The 17,199-nt window shown below is 52.0% G+C and overlaps 1 protein-coding gene across 1 annotated transcript in view; it reads left to right on the forward strand.

Moving 5' to 3' along the window:
• LOC105607321 (epididymis-specific alpha-mannosidase-like) overlaps window positions 1-15,916 on the forward strand; it is a 31,136-nt gene extending 15,220 nt beyond the window's left edge. Inside the window, exons 4-13 of the mRNA XM_042251621.1 lie at window positions 372-510; window positions 963-1,096; window positions 3,608-3,882; window positions 5,203-5,394; window positions 5,873-6,122; window positions 7,335-7,445; window positions 7,522-7,714; window positions 10,053-10,190; window positions 12,257-12,369; window positions 15,598-15,916. Coding sequence (XP_042107555.1) covers window positions 372-510; window positions 963-1,096; window positions 3,608-3,882; window positions 5,203-5,394; window positions 5,873-6,122; window positions 7,335-7,445; window positions 7,522-7,714; window positions 10,053-10,190; window positions 12,257-12,369; window positions 15,598-15,816 — 1,764 coding nt within the window. The 3' untranslated portion in view covers window positions 15,817-15,916. The remainder of the gene's footprint in view (window positions 1-371; window positions 511-962; window positions 1,097-3,607; window positions 3,883-5,202; window positions 5,395-5,872; window positions 6,123-7,334; window positions 7,446-7,521; window positions 7,715-10,052; window positions 10,191-12,256; window positions 12,370-15,597) is intronic.
• Window positions 15,917-17,199: the final 1,283 nt, after the last annotated feature.

Genomic DNA, 17,199 nt, shown 5'->3' on the forward strand with positions numbered 1-17,199 from the left:
GAAGAGAAGCGAAAGGCAAAGGAGAAAAGAAAAGATATACCCATTTGAATGCAGAGTTCCAAAGAATAGCAGGGAGAGATAAGAAAGCCTTCCTCGGGGATCAAGCTGGGGAGGGTCCCTCTGAAAGTCTGTTTTATGTCCCAGGTCAGGGAGTCACGTATAGGTTTTCACAAGGTCTTCAATGATGGGCAAGTCCATCAGCCTCTCTGACCTCAGCTTCCTCTTCTGTAAAGTGGGGGGAACCCCCACCTTCTCCACTAGCACCTGCTAAGAGGGAAAGAGAGCCCATGCCCAGTGGGTCCCAGGAGAGCAGGTGTTGAGCAGGAGCAGGCCCCGACCCCACTCTTGTCCTGCTCGGGGTGGGGACACAGGTCCAGCACCACGAAGCCATCACCGGGACTCACACCCCCAGGGTGAGTGACATGTTTGTGGGATGCCTGAGCAACGGGATGCATGGGGTGCAGAAGCTGATGTCTGCCATCATCCAGGACAGATTCCCAGCCCACACAGGTAAGCAAGGCCCTTGCTGGGAGCCCCTTGCAGTCTGGCAGAGTCTAGGCCCCTTTCTGAGAAGAGAGCTTCTGGGACCAGGGAGGGGGCCCGACCACCTAAGCTTCAGACTCTGAGTCCCCATCCAGGTGAGTCGCCAGGCCTTGTGCAGGTGATTCTACCTCTCTGGACCTCAGTGTACTCACTAGGAAATTGGGCTGACAGGGAGAGATGGGTGAGGAGTACATGGACCCTCAGCTTCTGGAGGGACACCCCCACCCCACATTTGGGAACTGGGACAGTGCCATGAACAGAGTGTGGAGGGGGCTGCATGTCTGAGGCCCCGTGTCTGTCTGTCCCTCTTCCTGGAGTCTGCAGGGTTTGTCTCACCTGCCTCAGTTTCCCTTGTTCCAAGGGGCACCCAGTGTGGAGTGTGTCACATGGCAGCAAGTAAACCTCTTGTGTGTGTGCAGGCCTTGAGCCTGGGGGATACTTTGCCGTGATCTACAACCCCCTGGCCTGGACAGTCACCACCATCATCACCCTGACTGTGGACTTCCCCGAGGTCAGCGTCACAGATGAGTCAGGCCACCCCGTGCCTGCACAGGTATGGGCAGGAATCCTGCCTCGGTTGCATTTGCGATTGCTGCCTCTGTTCTAGGCAGGGACCCCAGAGAAGTGAGGGCCATTTTAGTGAGCAATGACAACCCCACTGTCACTATGAGGACATTGTCCTCAGGGTCAGCGGGATCCACCCAAGGCACTGATCCTAGGTTTTGGGCATCTGATCTGGCCTGAAATCCCTTCTTCCGTCCCCAACCCGGGAGGTCTCCTGGTGGTCTGGGCTGCGTGGGAGGCATCCCCCCACAAAGGACTGTATACAATATTATAAGGGCTTCCCTCGGGGCTCATGTGGTAAAGAATGTGCTTTCTGTGCTGAAGACCCGGGTTCGATCCCTGGGTCAGGAAGATGCCCTGGAGAAGGAAATGGCAACCCACTCCAGCATTCTTGCCTGGAGAATCCCACGGACAGAGGAGACTGGTGGGCCACAGTCGGACACAACCGAGCAGCTAATGCTTTCACTTTCATAGTATTATCAAAATTCCCACTTTGTGTAGGAAAATCCATGCAGAGTCTTACAAGTGGGTCTTTATGGAAGTGCTTTGTTAGGGGCTGGGGCAAATTCCTGTCTTGGCAACACCCTCATCCAGGATGAGTGGGTGGTCCCGCCCCATCTCCTCCCAAGACCTGGAAATGGATGTGGTCCCAGACAGTACCCTACTTGTCACCCAGCTGACTCTTCCTTGGGGAGGTGGAGGAGTTTCTGCCATTAGCAACCTTTCAGCAAACACTCCTGAACACCCACTCTGGGCCCCTGGACACTGGAAACCCCATGGATTCAGGAAACAGACACAGAACTGGACAGTTAAGGCAAGGAGTGAGGACCTAGCTGTCCAGGAAGTAGTCCTTAGCTGAGACCGAGAGGAAGGGTTCCTCTGACATTGATGGGTGTTGGCTTGAGCAGACTGAACACATAACATCCTCCTCCCCAAGCAAAAGTGATACCCACTAAGAGTAAACGCTCTTAAAGATGATTGAACACCTACTATGTGTCAGGCCTGAATTTAGGTGCTGGAGAAATTTTAATTACCAAGCCAACAAAACTCCGTGCCCCCTGGGGGCTCATATTCTAGCAGGGGGATCCAGACAGGAATAAAATAAGAAGGTAAAGAATGTGGCCTGTGATATCTGTAGTGGAGGAAAAGCTTCAGGACAGGTTTGGGGGGTATGGGTGGGGCAAGATGCTTACTTTTGTTCACAGAAACGCTGAGTTGGAGGGTCTGTTACTGACCAGCATGAATGTGTTAGTGGCTCAGTTGTGTCTGACTCTTTGCGAGTCCATGGACTTTAGCCTGCCAGGATCCTCTAGCCATGGGGTTCTCCAGGCAAGAATACTGGAGTGGGTTGTCATTTCCTTCTCCAGGGGAATCTTCCTGACTCAGGGATTGAACCTGGGTCTCCAACATTGCAGATTCTTTACCATCTGAGCCACCAGGGAAGCCCCACTGACCAGGGTACTTGACATTTTTAATTAATAGAAGTTGATCAAAGGCCAGACCAAGAAATTCAGGCAAGGCTTTATTGGGGTCCCTGTGGCAGCATGGGGGTGAAAACAAACAACAGCTTCCCTTGCTTGCTTGTTCTCCATGAGGGGAGCTGGCTCTTTATATGGCACAAGAGTGGGGGTGTGCCCAGCAGTTGGGTCAGAGGGGTGGCTGAGGTGTTTGTCCACCCCTCAGGTGGTGGTGTGTGCAGGGCCATGCTTTTGCTCTGACCCCTGCTTTCCCTCTAGACTCTTTAAAAAAAAGTGACAGTTATTTTGTCTTTTTGTATCTTTTGTCCAGATTTTGTCCCCAACTGGACATGCATGTGGTTATTTTTGGTCCCATACAATTTGCATTTTGTTGCTGGAGGAGAAGTGTGTCCAAGCATTGCAGTACTGCAGCAAGGGGACCCAGGTCCCAGCCCATCTTATAAGGAGCCACATAAATTTGCTAATAGCCCCCCTACCCTACCACAAAACCCCCATCAGAAGCCCAGAGATGGCACCTGTTCCCTAAAGAGTCAGGGGGCTCCCTGCATAGAGTCAGGGGGCTCCCTGCATGGACCCAGAGTCCTCATCCCATCCCTAAATCAGATAACTTGGAGATAGGGAAAATCCTAGGGGGATGACCTGAAAATCTCCTTCCTCTGGGAAATTGGAGGATGAAGAGACAAGAGAGCTCCCTCCAAAGAGGAGGCCCTCTGGGTCGAGGGAACAGCGTGAGCAAAGGCTCAGAGGCAGGAAACAGAAGGGAGAGTTGGGAAGGAGGGACGATGATTTTTCAGTTCCAAAGGAGAAGGGAAGGAGGAAGGAGAAGGGGCTGGGCTAGGACCTGTTGAGCAGAGAGGATGCAGGAGGGGAGCCCAGCTCAGCCCAATGATGGATGACCCTGCTGCCCCCATGGGGAGCGAGCACTCCATCCAGGAGATGTGTAAGCCCAGAGTTGCTAAGGAGACTGAGATGTCTTCCCCCCGTGACATCCGTCATGTGATCCTGTCCCTCTGGCCTTGCAGGTTCAGAACTCAAAGGAGATGCCATCTGTCTATGACCTGCTTGTGCTGACCACGATCCCAGGACTCAGTTACCGGTATTATGTCATCAAGCCCAGCAGGAGGGCCAAGGGGGACACTCAGGAGACTGAGGCCATGATGGCCAACACCAAGCAGTTTGGCCACAGACCCAGGAGACATGACTCAAGCATGGGCAGGCGCCTGGCGCACGTGGAGAATGACTGCTACATTGTGTACCTGGACAAGGACACCAACCTGATGCACAGCATCTGGGAGAGGTGAGGTGCAGCCATTGCTGCCTCTGAGGCCAGGAGGGTCCTGGGACCTGGGCAGGAAATGCCCCACCTGCCTCTTCACTTCCTCACTGGCATGGCAAGGACGTGATGGTCGTGAAGACCCTTGCTGTGTAGCCAGCTTCATTTCTAGGTTGTGTGAGTCTAGGCTGTGCCACAAAAGCAACCAGGACCCACCGGACCCAGCATGAGAGGTCAGCAGCGGGTGTAGGGGAGCCGGAGAAGTGGGGTACAACCCCAGCACATGTGAGCCTCCCTGGTCAGGCAGGGAAAGGTGAAGCCTGCAGGCTGGCGTTGGGCTCTGTCATCACTCAGGCCCCACGCCCCTTCTGGGACTCCCCTGAAGGGCCGGCTCCAGCTCGCCATCCCTTTCTGCCCACCCACAGGTGCCCCACACCCAAGCCACCTCCCCACCCAGCCCTTCCCAGGAGTGTCCTGCCGTTCATCTGCCTGCCCTCTGTGTGTCTTCAGGTGCATTGGGCTCAGGTGAGGGAAGGTGTGCTTCTTACCGGGCTCCCTCACCTCCCAGTAGGGGTACAACCAGCACCTGCCACACAGTCAGAGAGGGAAGCCTGTTGGAACAGAGAGAGGGTGGCTCGGAGGAGGCTTGGCAAGGACGAGACACCCAGAGCCAGGCCTGAGGCCTTGCATTCTGGAGGGAATCCATGGATCAGACAAGCGGACAGTGGTTCCTTAGAAGGACCTGCCTGTGCAGAGGCCTGAGGGGGGCAGCCACCATGTGTGCAGACCACCCCAGGGCATTTGCTGGAGGAGGGCCTGTGTTCCTTCATATATGACAAGCGTGTTGATATAGTTCACATACCATACAAGTCACCACGTTACACCGTACACATCTGTGCTGTTTCCTGTATTCACAGAGGTATGCAGGAAACTCCACAGTTTTCAGATATTTCCATCACCTCCAAAAAGAATCCTCATATTCCCCATTTTCACCTCCCCCAAGGCCCTGGCTACTGGTATCTCCTTTCTGTCTCTCTGGATTTGCCTCTGTGGGCATTTCCTGTAATGGAATCACACCACCTGGGATCCTTGGGAGACTGGTTTCTTTCACATAGGATCACTTTTCCAAGATTCGTCCACATGGCAGCATGGACGAGACCCTCATTTCTCTTGAGGGCTCAGTAATATTCCCTTGACAGATATGCCCCCCCAGGTTCTACAGAGGTCACTTCTGTTCACTCCTGGTTCCAGGCTGGTGTCTGTATAGAGGCTTGTGAGCCTGGTTCCCATCAGAGGGACGGGACATCAGCAAGAGGATAACGCTCTTTTCTCTTTCCCACCGCTGCAGAATAACCAAACCATACAAGTGGCCCAGCAGTTCATGGAGTACGAGGTGAACAGTGATGAGGATCAGGGACCCATTTCCGATAACTATGTGTTTACTTCCAATGAAACCATGAAGTCAGCGTGGGAGACTGTGGGAATGGAGATCGTCAAGGGGGAGCTCGTGACCGAGATCCGGCAATACTTCTACAGGTGAGGTTGGCCCCTCTGGTTGTGCCCAGCACAGGTGGGTGCTCGTGGGCAGCTGAATGGGGAAATGCGTCTGCGTGTGTGCTCACACACGATCCTGTCTCAAAGAAAGTTCGGTGCAGACATGAGTTGGTCCGGCCTCTGCAGTCCCAGCTGTGCTTGCCTGCGCTGTGTCACCTTGGTGGCCTCTAAGTTCAGAGGTGGGACAGTAGCCCATGGTGGCAATGACATTACACACCAAAGCAGTTCTTGTGTTTTCATTAACAGCAGAGAAATAAGACACCCAGGCCTGGCCAGATGCTCCGGGCCTTCAGGGAAGGGAGGCTCTTCCTGTTTTATTGCCCAAGAAGCCCCTCTGCCCACATGGCCCTGCAAGAAGGAGGGAGGGAGGAAACAGGAGGAGATGAAGGTAGGAAAGGAGGAGAGACTGGTGTCCGGAAGTCTCCCCCAGCTTGACGTATCTCTTCTGCTCCTCTTCCAGGACGGTGAATGACAGTGACCCCACGTACACCATCTACTCCCGGCTGGCCCCCAGGCCCCTGGGCTCTGACGGGGAGCTGCTGGGTCATCGCATAGAGCAGGAGTACAGGGTGGGTCCCTTGGAGCTGAACTGCGAGGCCATCTTGAGGACCAGCACCAATCTCATCACCGGGCGGATCCTCTACTCCGACAACAATGGTACCAAAATGCAATGCAGAGCCTACAAGCACCATGAAAACAACATCGCCCAGGTACACTCTGTGGTGCTCCGTGGTCAGAGGGTGCACAGAGACAGTCCTGATGGCACTTTGCCAGAAGACTGGAGGGACCCCCTTTAGCTCCAGCGGCAGAGGCCTCCAGAGCATCTTCCAGAACCTCTGTTGCCCATGTGAGCCGTTAGGGGCTGAGACCCAGGCTTGTTCAGCCCTGGGGTCGGAGCTCTGGCGCCCCCACATATGAGGAAAGTCCCTAGGTCCACTGAGGGCACCGCGTGTCCTCCTCTGTCAGATGACTGGCCCGCTGGGACTGCTCTGAGGATGAAGCAGATGGCGCCTGTCCAGGCCTGAGCAGGTGTGACCCTCCTTTGCTGCTCTTACTCGAGCCACTGCCTGGTTGCCTGGGAAACAGCGCAGCTGATTTCTGAAATCAGTTCAGCTCTGAGATGCTTTGACCCCCACAGCGTGACCTGGGGCAAGTCCCTTGGCTTCCCTGGGCCTCAGTGCTCTCCTGGGAAAGGGGGTAACCTCCCCCCAGCGCTGTGCGATCAGCTGGGATGATCCAGGAGCAGTGCCAGGCTGGGCACCTCCTGAGCCTCAATCCATGTTAGTTCTTTCTCCTTCCAGTGGGGAATGTGGCCCCTCCCTGCTCTGTCTTCCTTGAGTTTCTGGTCCCTCTCATCCCTGTTGACTGGTTCTCACCCCCTGTGGCCTGGGCTCCAGAGAGTCCAAGGCGCTCAGCCCAGGACATCTTGCTCCAACAGAGCAAAGAGTGTGGACTGTGTGACCGCTTTCCAGCCCAGACTTGAGCCCTTTACTATCGGGCAACCATTAGCCTACCTCAGACTGGACTGACACACAAGCCTTCGTTCCCTTCCTGCGACAGTTTTTCAGGGATGGTTTGGGAGCCCCTTTTACAGGTGGGTAAACTGAGGTGATGGACAGGGAGGCCTGGCGTGCTGCGGTTCATAGTGTCACAAAGAGTCGGACACGACTGAGCAACTGAACTGAACTGAACTGAAACTGAGGCTTGGGCAGCCTGAGTCCCCCAGCTTGTAAGGTCAGGAAGCATTGGAGCTGGATTTGAATCCCAGGGAATCCATCTCACAAGTGAGAGCACCTCCCTGCTGCTACCAGTGCCGCCCTGAGCTGCTGCTGTGCCTGTGGGGGCCCGAGGGAGATGCCTGATCAGGTGGCCCACTTGGCCCATAACCATGACCACCAGCCTGGCAATATTTCTGCCCACAGAATTACTACCCCATGACTCAGTCCGCCTTCATCCAGGACAGACAGAGCAGGATGGTGCTGCTGTCAGAGCAGGCTCACGGCGTCTCCAGCCAAGGGAGCGGGCAGATGGAGGTAGGAGGAGGCCCCTCTGGTCACCACGGGCCAGCCAGGGGCCAGGCGGAGCCTGTGAGATGACTCTTCCCTGCAGGTCATGCTCCATCGGCGGCTGTTGGTCAAACAGCCATGGGCCCTGTCTGTCAACGTCATGCTGAACGACACCTCGGTTGTCCACTCGGTGCTCTGGCTTCTGCTGGGACCCTCGACCCTCACCAGGGACCTCGGCCAGAGGAGCGGGGTGGCGCTGCAGCACAGACCCATAGTGCTGCTTCGAGAGCTGAGCGGTAAGACGGCCTCCTCTCAGAGCAGCTGTCATCCCTGCCCTGGGGTGAGTGATGGAAATGAGCTGGTGCCCCCAGGAGTCCGAGCTCCTTTGGGGCAGGGAAGGATCTCAGGGATCTCAGATTCAAGTCTTCCATTTTAAATATGGACAAACTGAGGTTCAAAAGAAGTTCATTGATTTAAGATCATACAGCTAGTAAGTAAGTGTAGATTTGGGACTCACCCATATCCCCCTGTACATCTTTTCCCTGATTCTCCTGGTAGGCTGCAATCCATGGGATTGCGAAGAGTCAGGCATGGCTGAGTGACATCACTTTCACTTTTCACTTTCCTACATTGGAGAAGGCAATGGCAACCCAGTCCAGTGTTCTTACCTGGAGAATCCCAGGGATGGGGGAGCCTGGAGGGCTTTCGTCTATGGGGTTGCACAGAGTCGGATGCGACTGAAGCGACTTAGCAGCAGCAGTGCATGGAGCAAGTCTATCTGCACTATTCTTCCAATAGTATTTGCTCACTTCACATCATGTGTCACATTTTTCTGATTCTTACAATATTTCAAACTTTTTCATCATTATTATATTTATTATGGGACCTGGAGTTAATAACCTTTGATACTGTTATTGTGAAAAGATTACAACCCAAAGAAGATTCAAAGGAGATATTATCTTTTTCAGTCAGATCAGTTCAGTCACTCTGTGTGTCTGACTCCTTGCAACCCCATGGACTGCAGCACGCCAGGCCTCTCTGTCCATCACCAACTCCTGAAGCTTACTCAGACTCATGTCCATACGTCAGTGATGCCATCCAACCATCTCATCCTCTGTTGTCCCCTTCTCCTCCTGCCTTCAATCTTTCCCAGCATCAGGATCTTTTCCAATGAGTTGATTCTTCAAATCAGGTGGCCACAATATTGGAGCTTCAGCGTCAGCATCATTCCATCCAATGAATATTCAGGACTGATCTCCTTTAGGATGGACTGGTTGGATCTCCTTGCAGTCCAAGGGACTTTCAAGAGTCTTCTCCAACACCACAGTTCAAAAGCATCAATTCTTCGGTGCTCAGCTGTCTTTGTAGTCCAACTCTCACATCCATACATGACACTGGAAAAACCATAGCCTTGACTAGATGGACCTTTGTGGACAAAGTAATGTCTCTGTTTTTCAATATGCTGTCTAGATTGGTCATACCTTTCCTTCCAAGGAGTAAGCATCTTTTAATTTCATGGTGGCAGTCACCACCTGCAGTGATTTTGGAGCCCAGAAAAATAAAGTCAGCCACTGTTTCCACTGTTTCCCCATCTATTTGCCATGAAGTGATGGGACCGCATGCCATGATCTTCGTTTTCTGAATGTTGAGCTTTAAGCCAACATTTTCGCTCTCCTCTTTCACTTTCATCAGGAGGCTCTTTAGTTCTTCCTCACTTTCTGCCACAAGGGTGGTGTCATCTGCATATCTGAGGTTATTGATATTTCTTCTGGCAGTCTTGATTCCAGCTTGTGCTTCTTTCAGCCCAGTGTTTCCCATGATGTACTCTGCCTATAAGTTAAATAAGCAGGGTGACAATATAAAGCTTTGAAGTACTCCTTTTCCTATTTGGAACCAGTCTGTTGTTCCATGTCCACTTCTAACTGTTGCTTCTTGACCTGCATACAGGTTTCTCAAGAGGCAGGTCAGGTGGTCTGGTATTCCCATCTCTTTCAGAATTTTCCACAGTTTACTGTGATCCACACAGTCAAAGGCTTTGGCATAGTCAATAAAGCAGAATTAGATGTTTTCCTAGAACTCTCTTGCTTTTTTGATGATCCAGCAGATGTTGGCAACTTGATCTCTGGTTCTCCTGCCTTTTCTAAAACCAACTAGAACATCTGGAATCTGATTGGTCCTGACCAAATCACATGATCCAAGCCTGACCAATCATTGTGGCCTGAGGTGTTCTAAGGCACCAGCAACTCCAGCCTGAGCCCAGAGTTGAACAGAACATTTCCTAGAAGGAGGAGAGCTGAGGTCCTTCTAAGTGGAGATAGCAATAGATGACAAACAAGGGGAGCTGACATCTCAGACCTTGAACAGCAAAGAGAGATCTAAGCTAACTTCCTGTGTGATCTGGAAGAAATGAAATTCCCTCTCTGGGCCTTGTCTCTTCATTTGTAATTTTAAATGGCTGCACTAGAGATTCAAGGTGGTTTGAGGCATTTTCAACAATAGATGCTTTAGGCTGCCTGTGGTGTGGGCCACAGGTGGGAGGGGTGTGAGACTGAATGGAATGGGTGACTTGGTGGGAGAACTCTGAATGCCCAGAGGAAACGTTTGGCCCTCTTCTTGCATCCATCTGCCTTGCAGAGACTGCCAGGATTCACCCACGCCCCCAGCATCAAGAGGCTGTGACACTGCCCCCAAGCGTCCACCTGCAGATCCTCAGCATCCCAGGCTGGACGTACAACTCAAACCACACGAAGCACATGCAGAATCTTCGGAAAGGTGAGGCAGGTGTTCAGACATCCAGACTCACTCCTGTCTTCACAGGTCAACCAGGTCCCTGAGCCCGACACCAGACAAAAGTGCTCTCCCCAGAATCATCCAGGCTCTGTGAGGTCACCCGGTTCCTTCTGCCAAATGAGACGAAGGCCCACTGAGAGGCAGGTCACTCAGCAAGCCAGGGACAGGTGGGCCTGGATGCCATCTAGAGCACAGTGACGGTGTACAGAGGGGAACCCCCAGCAGGGCATCTGCGAGGACATCCTGGTGGAGGAAACAACTGCCAGGAAGCAACGCATCATATTGCCAAAGCCCCTGGTGCACCTTATCTGCCCCTTTACACTCTTGCCAACAAGGATCCGTCTAGTCAAAGCTATGGTTTTTCTAGCAGTCATGTATGGATGTGAGAGTTGGACTATAAAGAAAGCTGAGCGCCAAATAATTGATGCTTTTGAACTGTGGTGTTGGAGAAGACTCTTGAGAGTCCCTTGGACTGCAAGGAGATCCAATCAGTCCATCCTAAAGGAAATCAGTTCTGAATATTCATTGGAAGGACATGCTGAAGCTGAAACTCCAATACTTTGGCCACCTGATGCGAAGAACTGACTCATTGGAAAAGATCCTGATGCTGGAAAGGATTGAAGGTGGGAGGAGAAGGGGATGACAGAGGATGAGATTGTTGGATGGCATCACTGACTCAAAGAGTTTGAGGAAACTCTGGGAGCTGGTGATGGACAGGGAGGCCTGGCATGCTGCAGTCCATGGAGTCGCAAAGAGTTGGACACAACTGAGCAACTGAACTACTATTTACACTCTGAGCATCTCAAACATGGGGCTGACCGTGCCTCAGCCACCCCTCTATTTCCAGAGACCCTCCAAGGGCTGGCACACTCTAGTGTAAGGTCTGCAGGATGAGAAGCAGGAGGGAAAGGGAGAAGCAGAGGCCAAATATCACCTTTGTAGCTAATAAAGTGGGCATTGGAGGCTGTGGCTCGATCCTGTAGACAAGTGACTTCCTAACACAGACCTCTAGGGCATTGCTCCGTGTGTCACAGAAGAGAAAGGGGGAACCCCCTGGCATGGTAGAGCCTTCCCTATAGACCTGTGTGTGTTGCCAAGCCCACTGAGAGCATGCCTCATGGAGGCAGCTTGTACCTAAGAGGAGGAAAAGGGGCTAGACCAAGCAAATCCTTTCTTCTAAAGAGAAGTGAGTTGAGGCCAACTCTGGGGAGCATCAGTGGATGGTGTGAGGCCCCCCTTCCTCCCTAGACCATTAGAATCCCAAATCTCAGTCACCGTCTTCATCACAACCATGTCTTCAGCATCATCACCATCAACACCATAATCACCACCACCACCACCGTCACCACATCATCCTTTTCAGGAGCCAGAAGACCTTGTCTGTTTCTAGAGCTGCAATCCGTAAGCACTTCAACTAGGAAGGCAGAGAAGAGGTTTTGCAAGCCTTCTATGCTGCAGTAACAAAGAACCCAAATTCTCACGGTCCAAACACAAAACAGGGTTATTTTGCCCTTACCCCACATATCCGGGGGTGGGGGGAGGCTGTCAGCAGGGAAGTCCTTCTCGTGTGGTCACCAGGGACCCAGCAGATGAATGCAGTATTACAACACATGCTTCCTCATCTCAGAGGCAGGAAAAAACCTTGCTCATGGTTGGGTCAGCCTTGGGGTTAGGAGACCCTTCACAGGGGCCAAGGCAGAGAGTATGTTCCAGAGAACTGGACGATTTCAGGACAGGACCAGTGATGACCATAAAGTGAGTGAGGATGAAGACTTTCCAGACATTGGCATCTGTCCCTGTGCGGGTGGTGGGAAGCCTCAACATTGCCTGAGTCTGGGTTGGAATTCTCCCTTCTCCTTCTTCCTTCCATGCCAGCTGTGTGGCCTTGGGCAAGTGCCCACCCCTCTCTGAGCTCTGGTTTCTTTGGTGTCAAGTGGGCACCATGTTTGCCGCTTCTTAGGGACGTTGAAGATGTGAAGAGGAGGTGAGTGTGTCAAGTACCAGGCATGGTCAGAGGTCCTCACTGCCACCTTCCTTCTGCCCCCAAGACAATCAAGCAGAGGCCAAGGCAGAGTCCCGCCGAGTCCTGCTGCGGCTCCGCCATCTGTATGAGGTGGACGAAGACCCTGTCCGGTCTCAGCCTGTGACGGTGAATCTGCAGGTAACCTGCCCCACCCCACATCCCACTCCTGGATCACTGAGTCAGGACCCACGAGCAGATGAGCGCAAGGCAGGCAAAGCCCAAGTGTGATGATCCTGACTCAGATGCCACCTTGGCAAAGACATGCATCAAGGCCATCATGAAAGGGAGTGAGGGTTGGTGTCGGGGGCATCAGGGCACCCCTCCCCGCTTCCTCTCTCTTCCTGGTCTTGATTTTTCAGTGATTCCAACATCCATGTGTTTTGTTTGTTTTCTCCTTTATTCTCATAGTGAATCTTTATGAGAAGTGAAAGTGTTCATCGCTCAGTCATGTCTGACTCTGCGACCCCACAGACTATAGCCTGCCAGGCTCCTCTGTCCATGGGATTCTCTAGGCAAGAATACAGGAGTGGGTTGCCATGCCCTCCTCCAGCGGATCTTCCCAACCCAGGGATTGAACCTGGGACTCCTGAATTACAGGCAGATTCCTTACCATCTGAGCCACCAGGGGAAATGAAATCTTTTTATACAACACAAATAGCATTTGAGTGATCCAAAAAAAAAAAAAGAAGGAAATTTTGAACAGACTTCCTGGTAAGTGATCAGAGTCACACAGTCCAAGGTGAACGTCCAGGCATCTCTGCTGGGTGTCTAGGCCTCTGGGCTCTGAGCCTCAGTCTCCTCATCTGTAAATGGGGAGGTCAGAGTCTTTATCCACAGGGATGCTGAGAGGTTTTGGGTGATGGTATACACACAGGTGCCTGGCACCCTGGGGGCTGATGGATATCTCTGTGCCCAGACTCCAACCTCTGTCCTCCTTCCCCTCCCAACCCCAACATCACCCTCTGAGCCCAATATCACCCTCTGACCCCCCCCACCAGGGAAGGCTGTTACTGCACAGCCCAGTCACATCCTTTCCCCAGAAGATACGTGAAGACACCTCATTTCTTTCCAGTCTGCACTCTTCATGGAGCTTTGAGCTCTTTACTCATCTCCTGGTCACAGGGAATTTCTGTAAATTTCTCTGTTGTTGCCTTGGTTTCACTGATACCTGTGGTCTCAATGCAATCTGGGAGAATCCCAACAACCTCACCCAGAGCCAATGTCCCCCTTTCACAGCTCTTACCATGGAGACAGGGGTGGGGGGATGATCTCTTTCCTTGCCCCACTTTCATCAGAGAGAAGGCCAACTTCATCTTCCCACCTGACCTTATCAGCGTGCTGGCTTTGTTTCTTCCTACTTGTCACCTCTTGCTCACAAGCTGGTACCAGCCTCAGAAGCAGATGTAGAGATGGGCGGGGGGTGGGGGGGCAGGGGGGGATGGAGGGGGGATGGTAGCAACAGCGGAGCCTCACCCTCCACCCTTTCTCCTGCCATCAGCACAGGGAAGCTCCTGCAGAACAACCCGTAGCCGTCTGGTCACCAGACTGTCCTCTCCAGGGCAGGGCCAGAATGACTGCCCTGCCTTCCCTCTTTGCACAGTCAGTACATTTTGGGGAAAATGGGATGGATACCCAAGACTGACTGCATCCCAGGGGCATACAGGGCACCCTCTGAGCATCTCTGGGAGGAGGGACTCAGTGATGAGAGCAGTTCTAAGTGCCTGCCACCTCCTGGGCGTGCCCATCCAGCTCAGACCCCCTAGGAAGAATGTGCCTCCCTGGCCTCAGTTTCTTCATCTATATAATGGGACTGCTATTCTTTCCATGGAGATTTACTCTGAGAATGACATACAGGAAGATGTTATGCCCTGGGCCTGGGTGTTTCCATGCCTGCCACTGTTTGGTCCTCTGCTCTGGGGCTGGGTGCTCACCCCTCCCTGTGCTCCTGTCCTGCAGTCCGTGCTGCGGGGTCTGGGCTCTGTGGTGTCCGTGGAGGAGCGCTCACTCACAGGGACCTGGGATGTGAGCACACTGCACCGCTGGCACTGGCCAGCTCAGGAACCTAGCCACCTCAGAGGTTTGTGCACCTCTGGTTCAAGCTGACCCCCCACCCGGGGATTCCCTCCCTGTGCCTCATCTGGGCTCGGGAGCTGGACAGACCTGGCTCAGATCCCAACTCTGCCCCCTAAGACCTGTGTGACCCTGAATAAGCCACTCTCCTTCTCAGAGTCTAAGCCTTCTTGAATCTACCACAGTAGGTTAAGGAAGGGTTCAATTCAGTCTCCACTTGCCAGGACTCCATTCAGCATGTGTGTGTGTGCGTGTGTGTGTGTGCACGCGCGTGCACACACGCGCATGTACACACACCTATAGATATGTCCAAGGTTGCAGTCCCACCCAGAATTCAAGTGTACCCTCAGCTCTGATGTCTCCCGTGCAGATTGCCCACCCCACACTTAGCTCTTGGAAACCGCTTCAGCCTGATTCATGCCTCTCAGTCTTTACTCGTGCTGTTTCTTCTTGGAATGCCCTTGGACATCTGGACAACTCCTAATCATGCTCCCCCAGGTTCAGGTTTGGGTCAGGTGCCTCCTTTGCGCTGTCTTTCCCCTCATTTTGATCTGACTCTTTATATCTTCTTTGTCTACTGCATATAACATAGTCTGGGTACATAGGTAGATACATAGTCACTATTTGGTAAATGGATGAATGGAAGGATGGTTGATAGGAAAAAGGGTTGTGAGAAAGGAAGGTAGGTGGATGGATGCTGGATGGCTAGATTATTGGGTGATGGATGGATGATGGATGGATTGACAGATGACAGGAAGTAAGGAAGATGGATGAGCAAGTTATGGATTATGATTTATGGATTTATTATTTTATGGATTTATGATTTATGGATTTATAAATTATGATTCATAAAGTTATGGATTTGTGAGCAAATTAAGGAAGTGGAAGGAAGGAGAAAGGATGAAAGATGGATTGTTGAGTGGGTAGAAGTTGGATGGATGGATAGAAGTAAGGAAGATGGAGAGAAGCATGGAGGTATAAATGGATATGTGATGGATGAATGGATGGACGTAAGGAGGACAGATGGATGGGTGGGTGGATGGACGATGGATGAATGGACGGAGGTTGGAGAGGTGAATGAGAATGAATGTATGTATGATTAGACAAAGAGATGGATGAATGGTTGGATCGAAGGATGGTTGGATGTATGGATAAATAGGTTTCAGCCCAAGGGTGAAGCATGAAAGCCAGGGTGTGATAGGGAGCAGTGTTGTGGGCAGATGCTGGAAAGAGGCGACCTGGGAGAGCTGGTGGCTCCAAGGGGCAACACTGGACAGATCATCTCTGTCCTTTCAGGCAGCTCCAGCCATCCTTCACTGCACCCAGGGGGTTTCACCATCACCATCCATCCAAAGGAAATCCGGACGTTCTTCATTTACTTTGAAGAGAGATGAGTCCTTGGCAGATTCTGTGGCCCCAGGAAGAATAGCCAAGTGGAATGCTGAGCAGGAACAGCTGCTGACCTGGTGGGCGAAGGCAGGAAATGGATGGACACGGGGTATTTTTGTTTCTTAAATAAAAAACTGCATTAAGGATCTGTTTCTTCCCCTGCACACCAGAGCCAACCTTCTCTCTCCCCTCCCCTCCTCTCATGAATGATTACATACATGCTCACACTTCCTCCTCCATTCCAAGAAGCAAGACAGGAAGTTCCTCTAAACACAGCAGGAATGCCCACAGTGGTGCCAAAATCCATCTGCCTGCAGGCCCTGGTGGTTCCCGTCAGGACCAATGCTAAACACGGGCCTACTGTGTGCGGCTGCCCTCCCAAGGTGGGCCCAGGCTGGTGACACACCGGCGCCATGTCTCTACCCGTGGTCCACATGCAGGAGCTTCAGCACCGAGCTCTGTGCATGAGGCCAAGCTGGGCGTCCAACCCCAGGCTCCTCACCTACACCAGGGATGCACCAGCCGAGCAAGAAGGCCTCCCGGCTCAGGCCACCAAGAGAGGAAAGAAAACCACACGCCACATGAAACAGGGGACATTCAACGTAAAAAGTATTCTGACAAGAAATCTGTAACATCCACTCTCGTCTGTGGCCAAAGGATTAAAAACACATGCTCACCAGAAACCATCCCATGCAAATTAACGGAAGCATTGTTCACAGTTGCCAAAAGCTGGACACAGCTCGTGTCCATCCGTAGTACTTGGATTTACCAAACCTGCCACATGTACACGGTAGAATACTCCTCAATTATAAAAAGGAGCAAAGAATCTTGCAGTCATTATATGTAGTGAAGTACGCAGATACAGAAGAACACATACTGTCCAATTATGTTTATATGAGTGTCCAGAATTGGTAAATAGTCTAGTATGTTAGAAGCTCCTGGGACCCCACGTCAGATTTCTTCAGGATCTCATTCATCCCACAGTGAAAGGTTACCACTTACTGAGTTTCGTATCAATAGCCCCCTGCTTTTTTTTATTTCCAGGGTTCCTACACACTATGAGATTAATGATGATTAAACATCTCAATACCCTGAATGGTCTGGAGGTTATACTTGGCCTGGAAAGATATCAGCCAACCAACAAATAGTTCATGTAGAAGTCTCCTGTGGATACTGTAATAGATTGCCACAATCTGAGTGGCTTAAGCCATAGAAAAATCCAAAATGAAACAGCAAGGCTGCTTCCTTCTGAGTTTGTGGAGGAGAATCTCCAAGCTTCTGGAGGCAGGTTGCCAACCTTTGCTGCTCTTTGGGTTATAGACACATTGCTTGGTCTGTACCTTCATCCTCACATGGCCTTCTCCCACTGTCTGCCTGTCTGTGTCTAGATTTTCACTCTTCATTAGGACACCAATCATACTGAATTAGGGGCTCACTCTCATGCCATCAATCAGGCAATGACACCTGCAAAGACTCTATTTCCAAATAAGGTCACATTCTGAGGCACTG

The sequence above is a fragment of the Ovis aries genome, chromosome 6 (genome assembly GCF_016772045.2).
Source record: "Ovis aries strain OAR_USU_Benz2616 breed Rambouillet chromosome 6, ARS-UI_Ramb_v3.0, whole genome shotgun sequence".
In the NCBI taxonomy this organism is placed as follows: domain Eukaryota; kingdom Metazoa; phylum Chordata; class Mammalia; order Artiodactyla; family Bovidae; genus Ovis; species Ovis aries.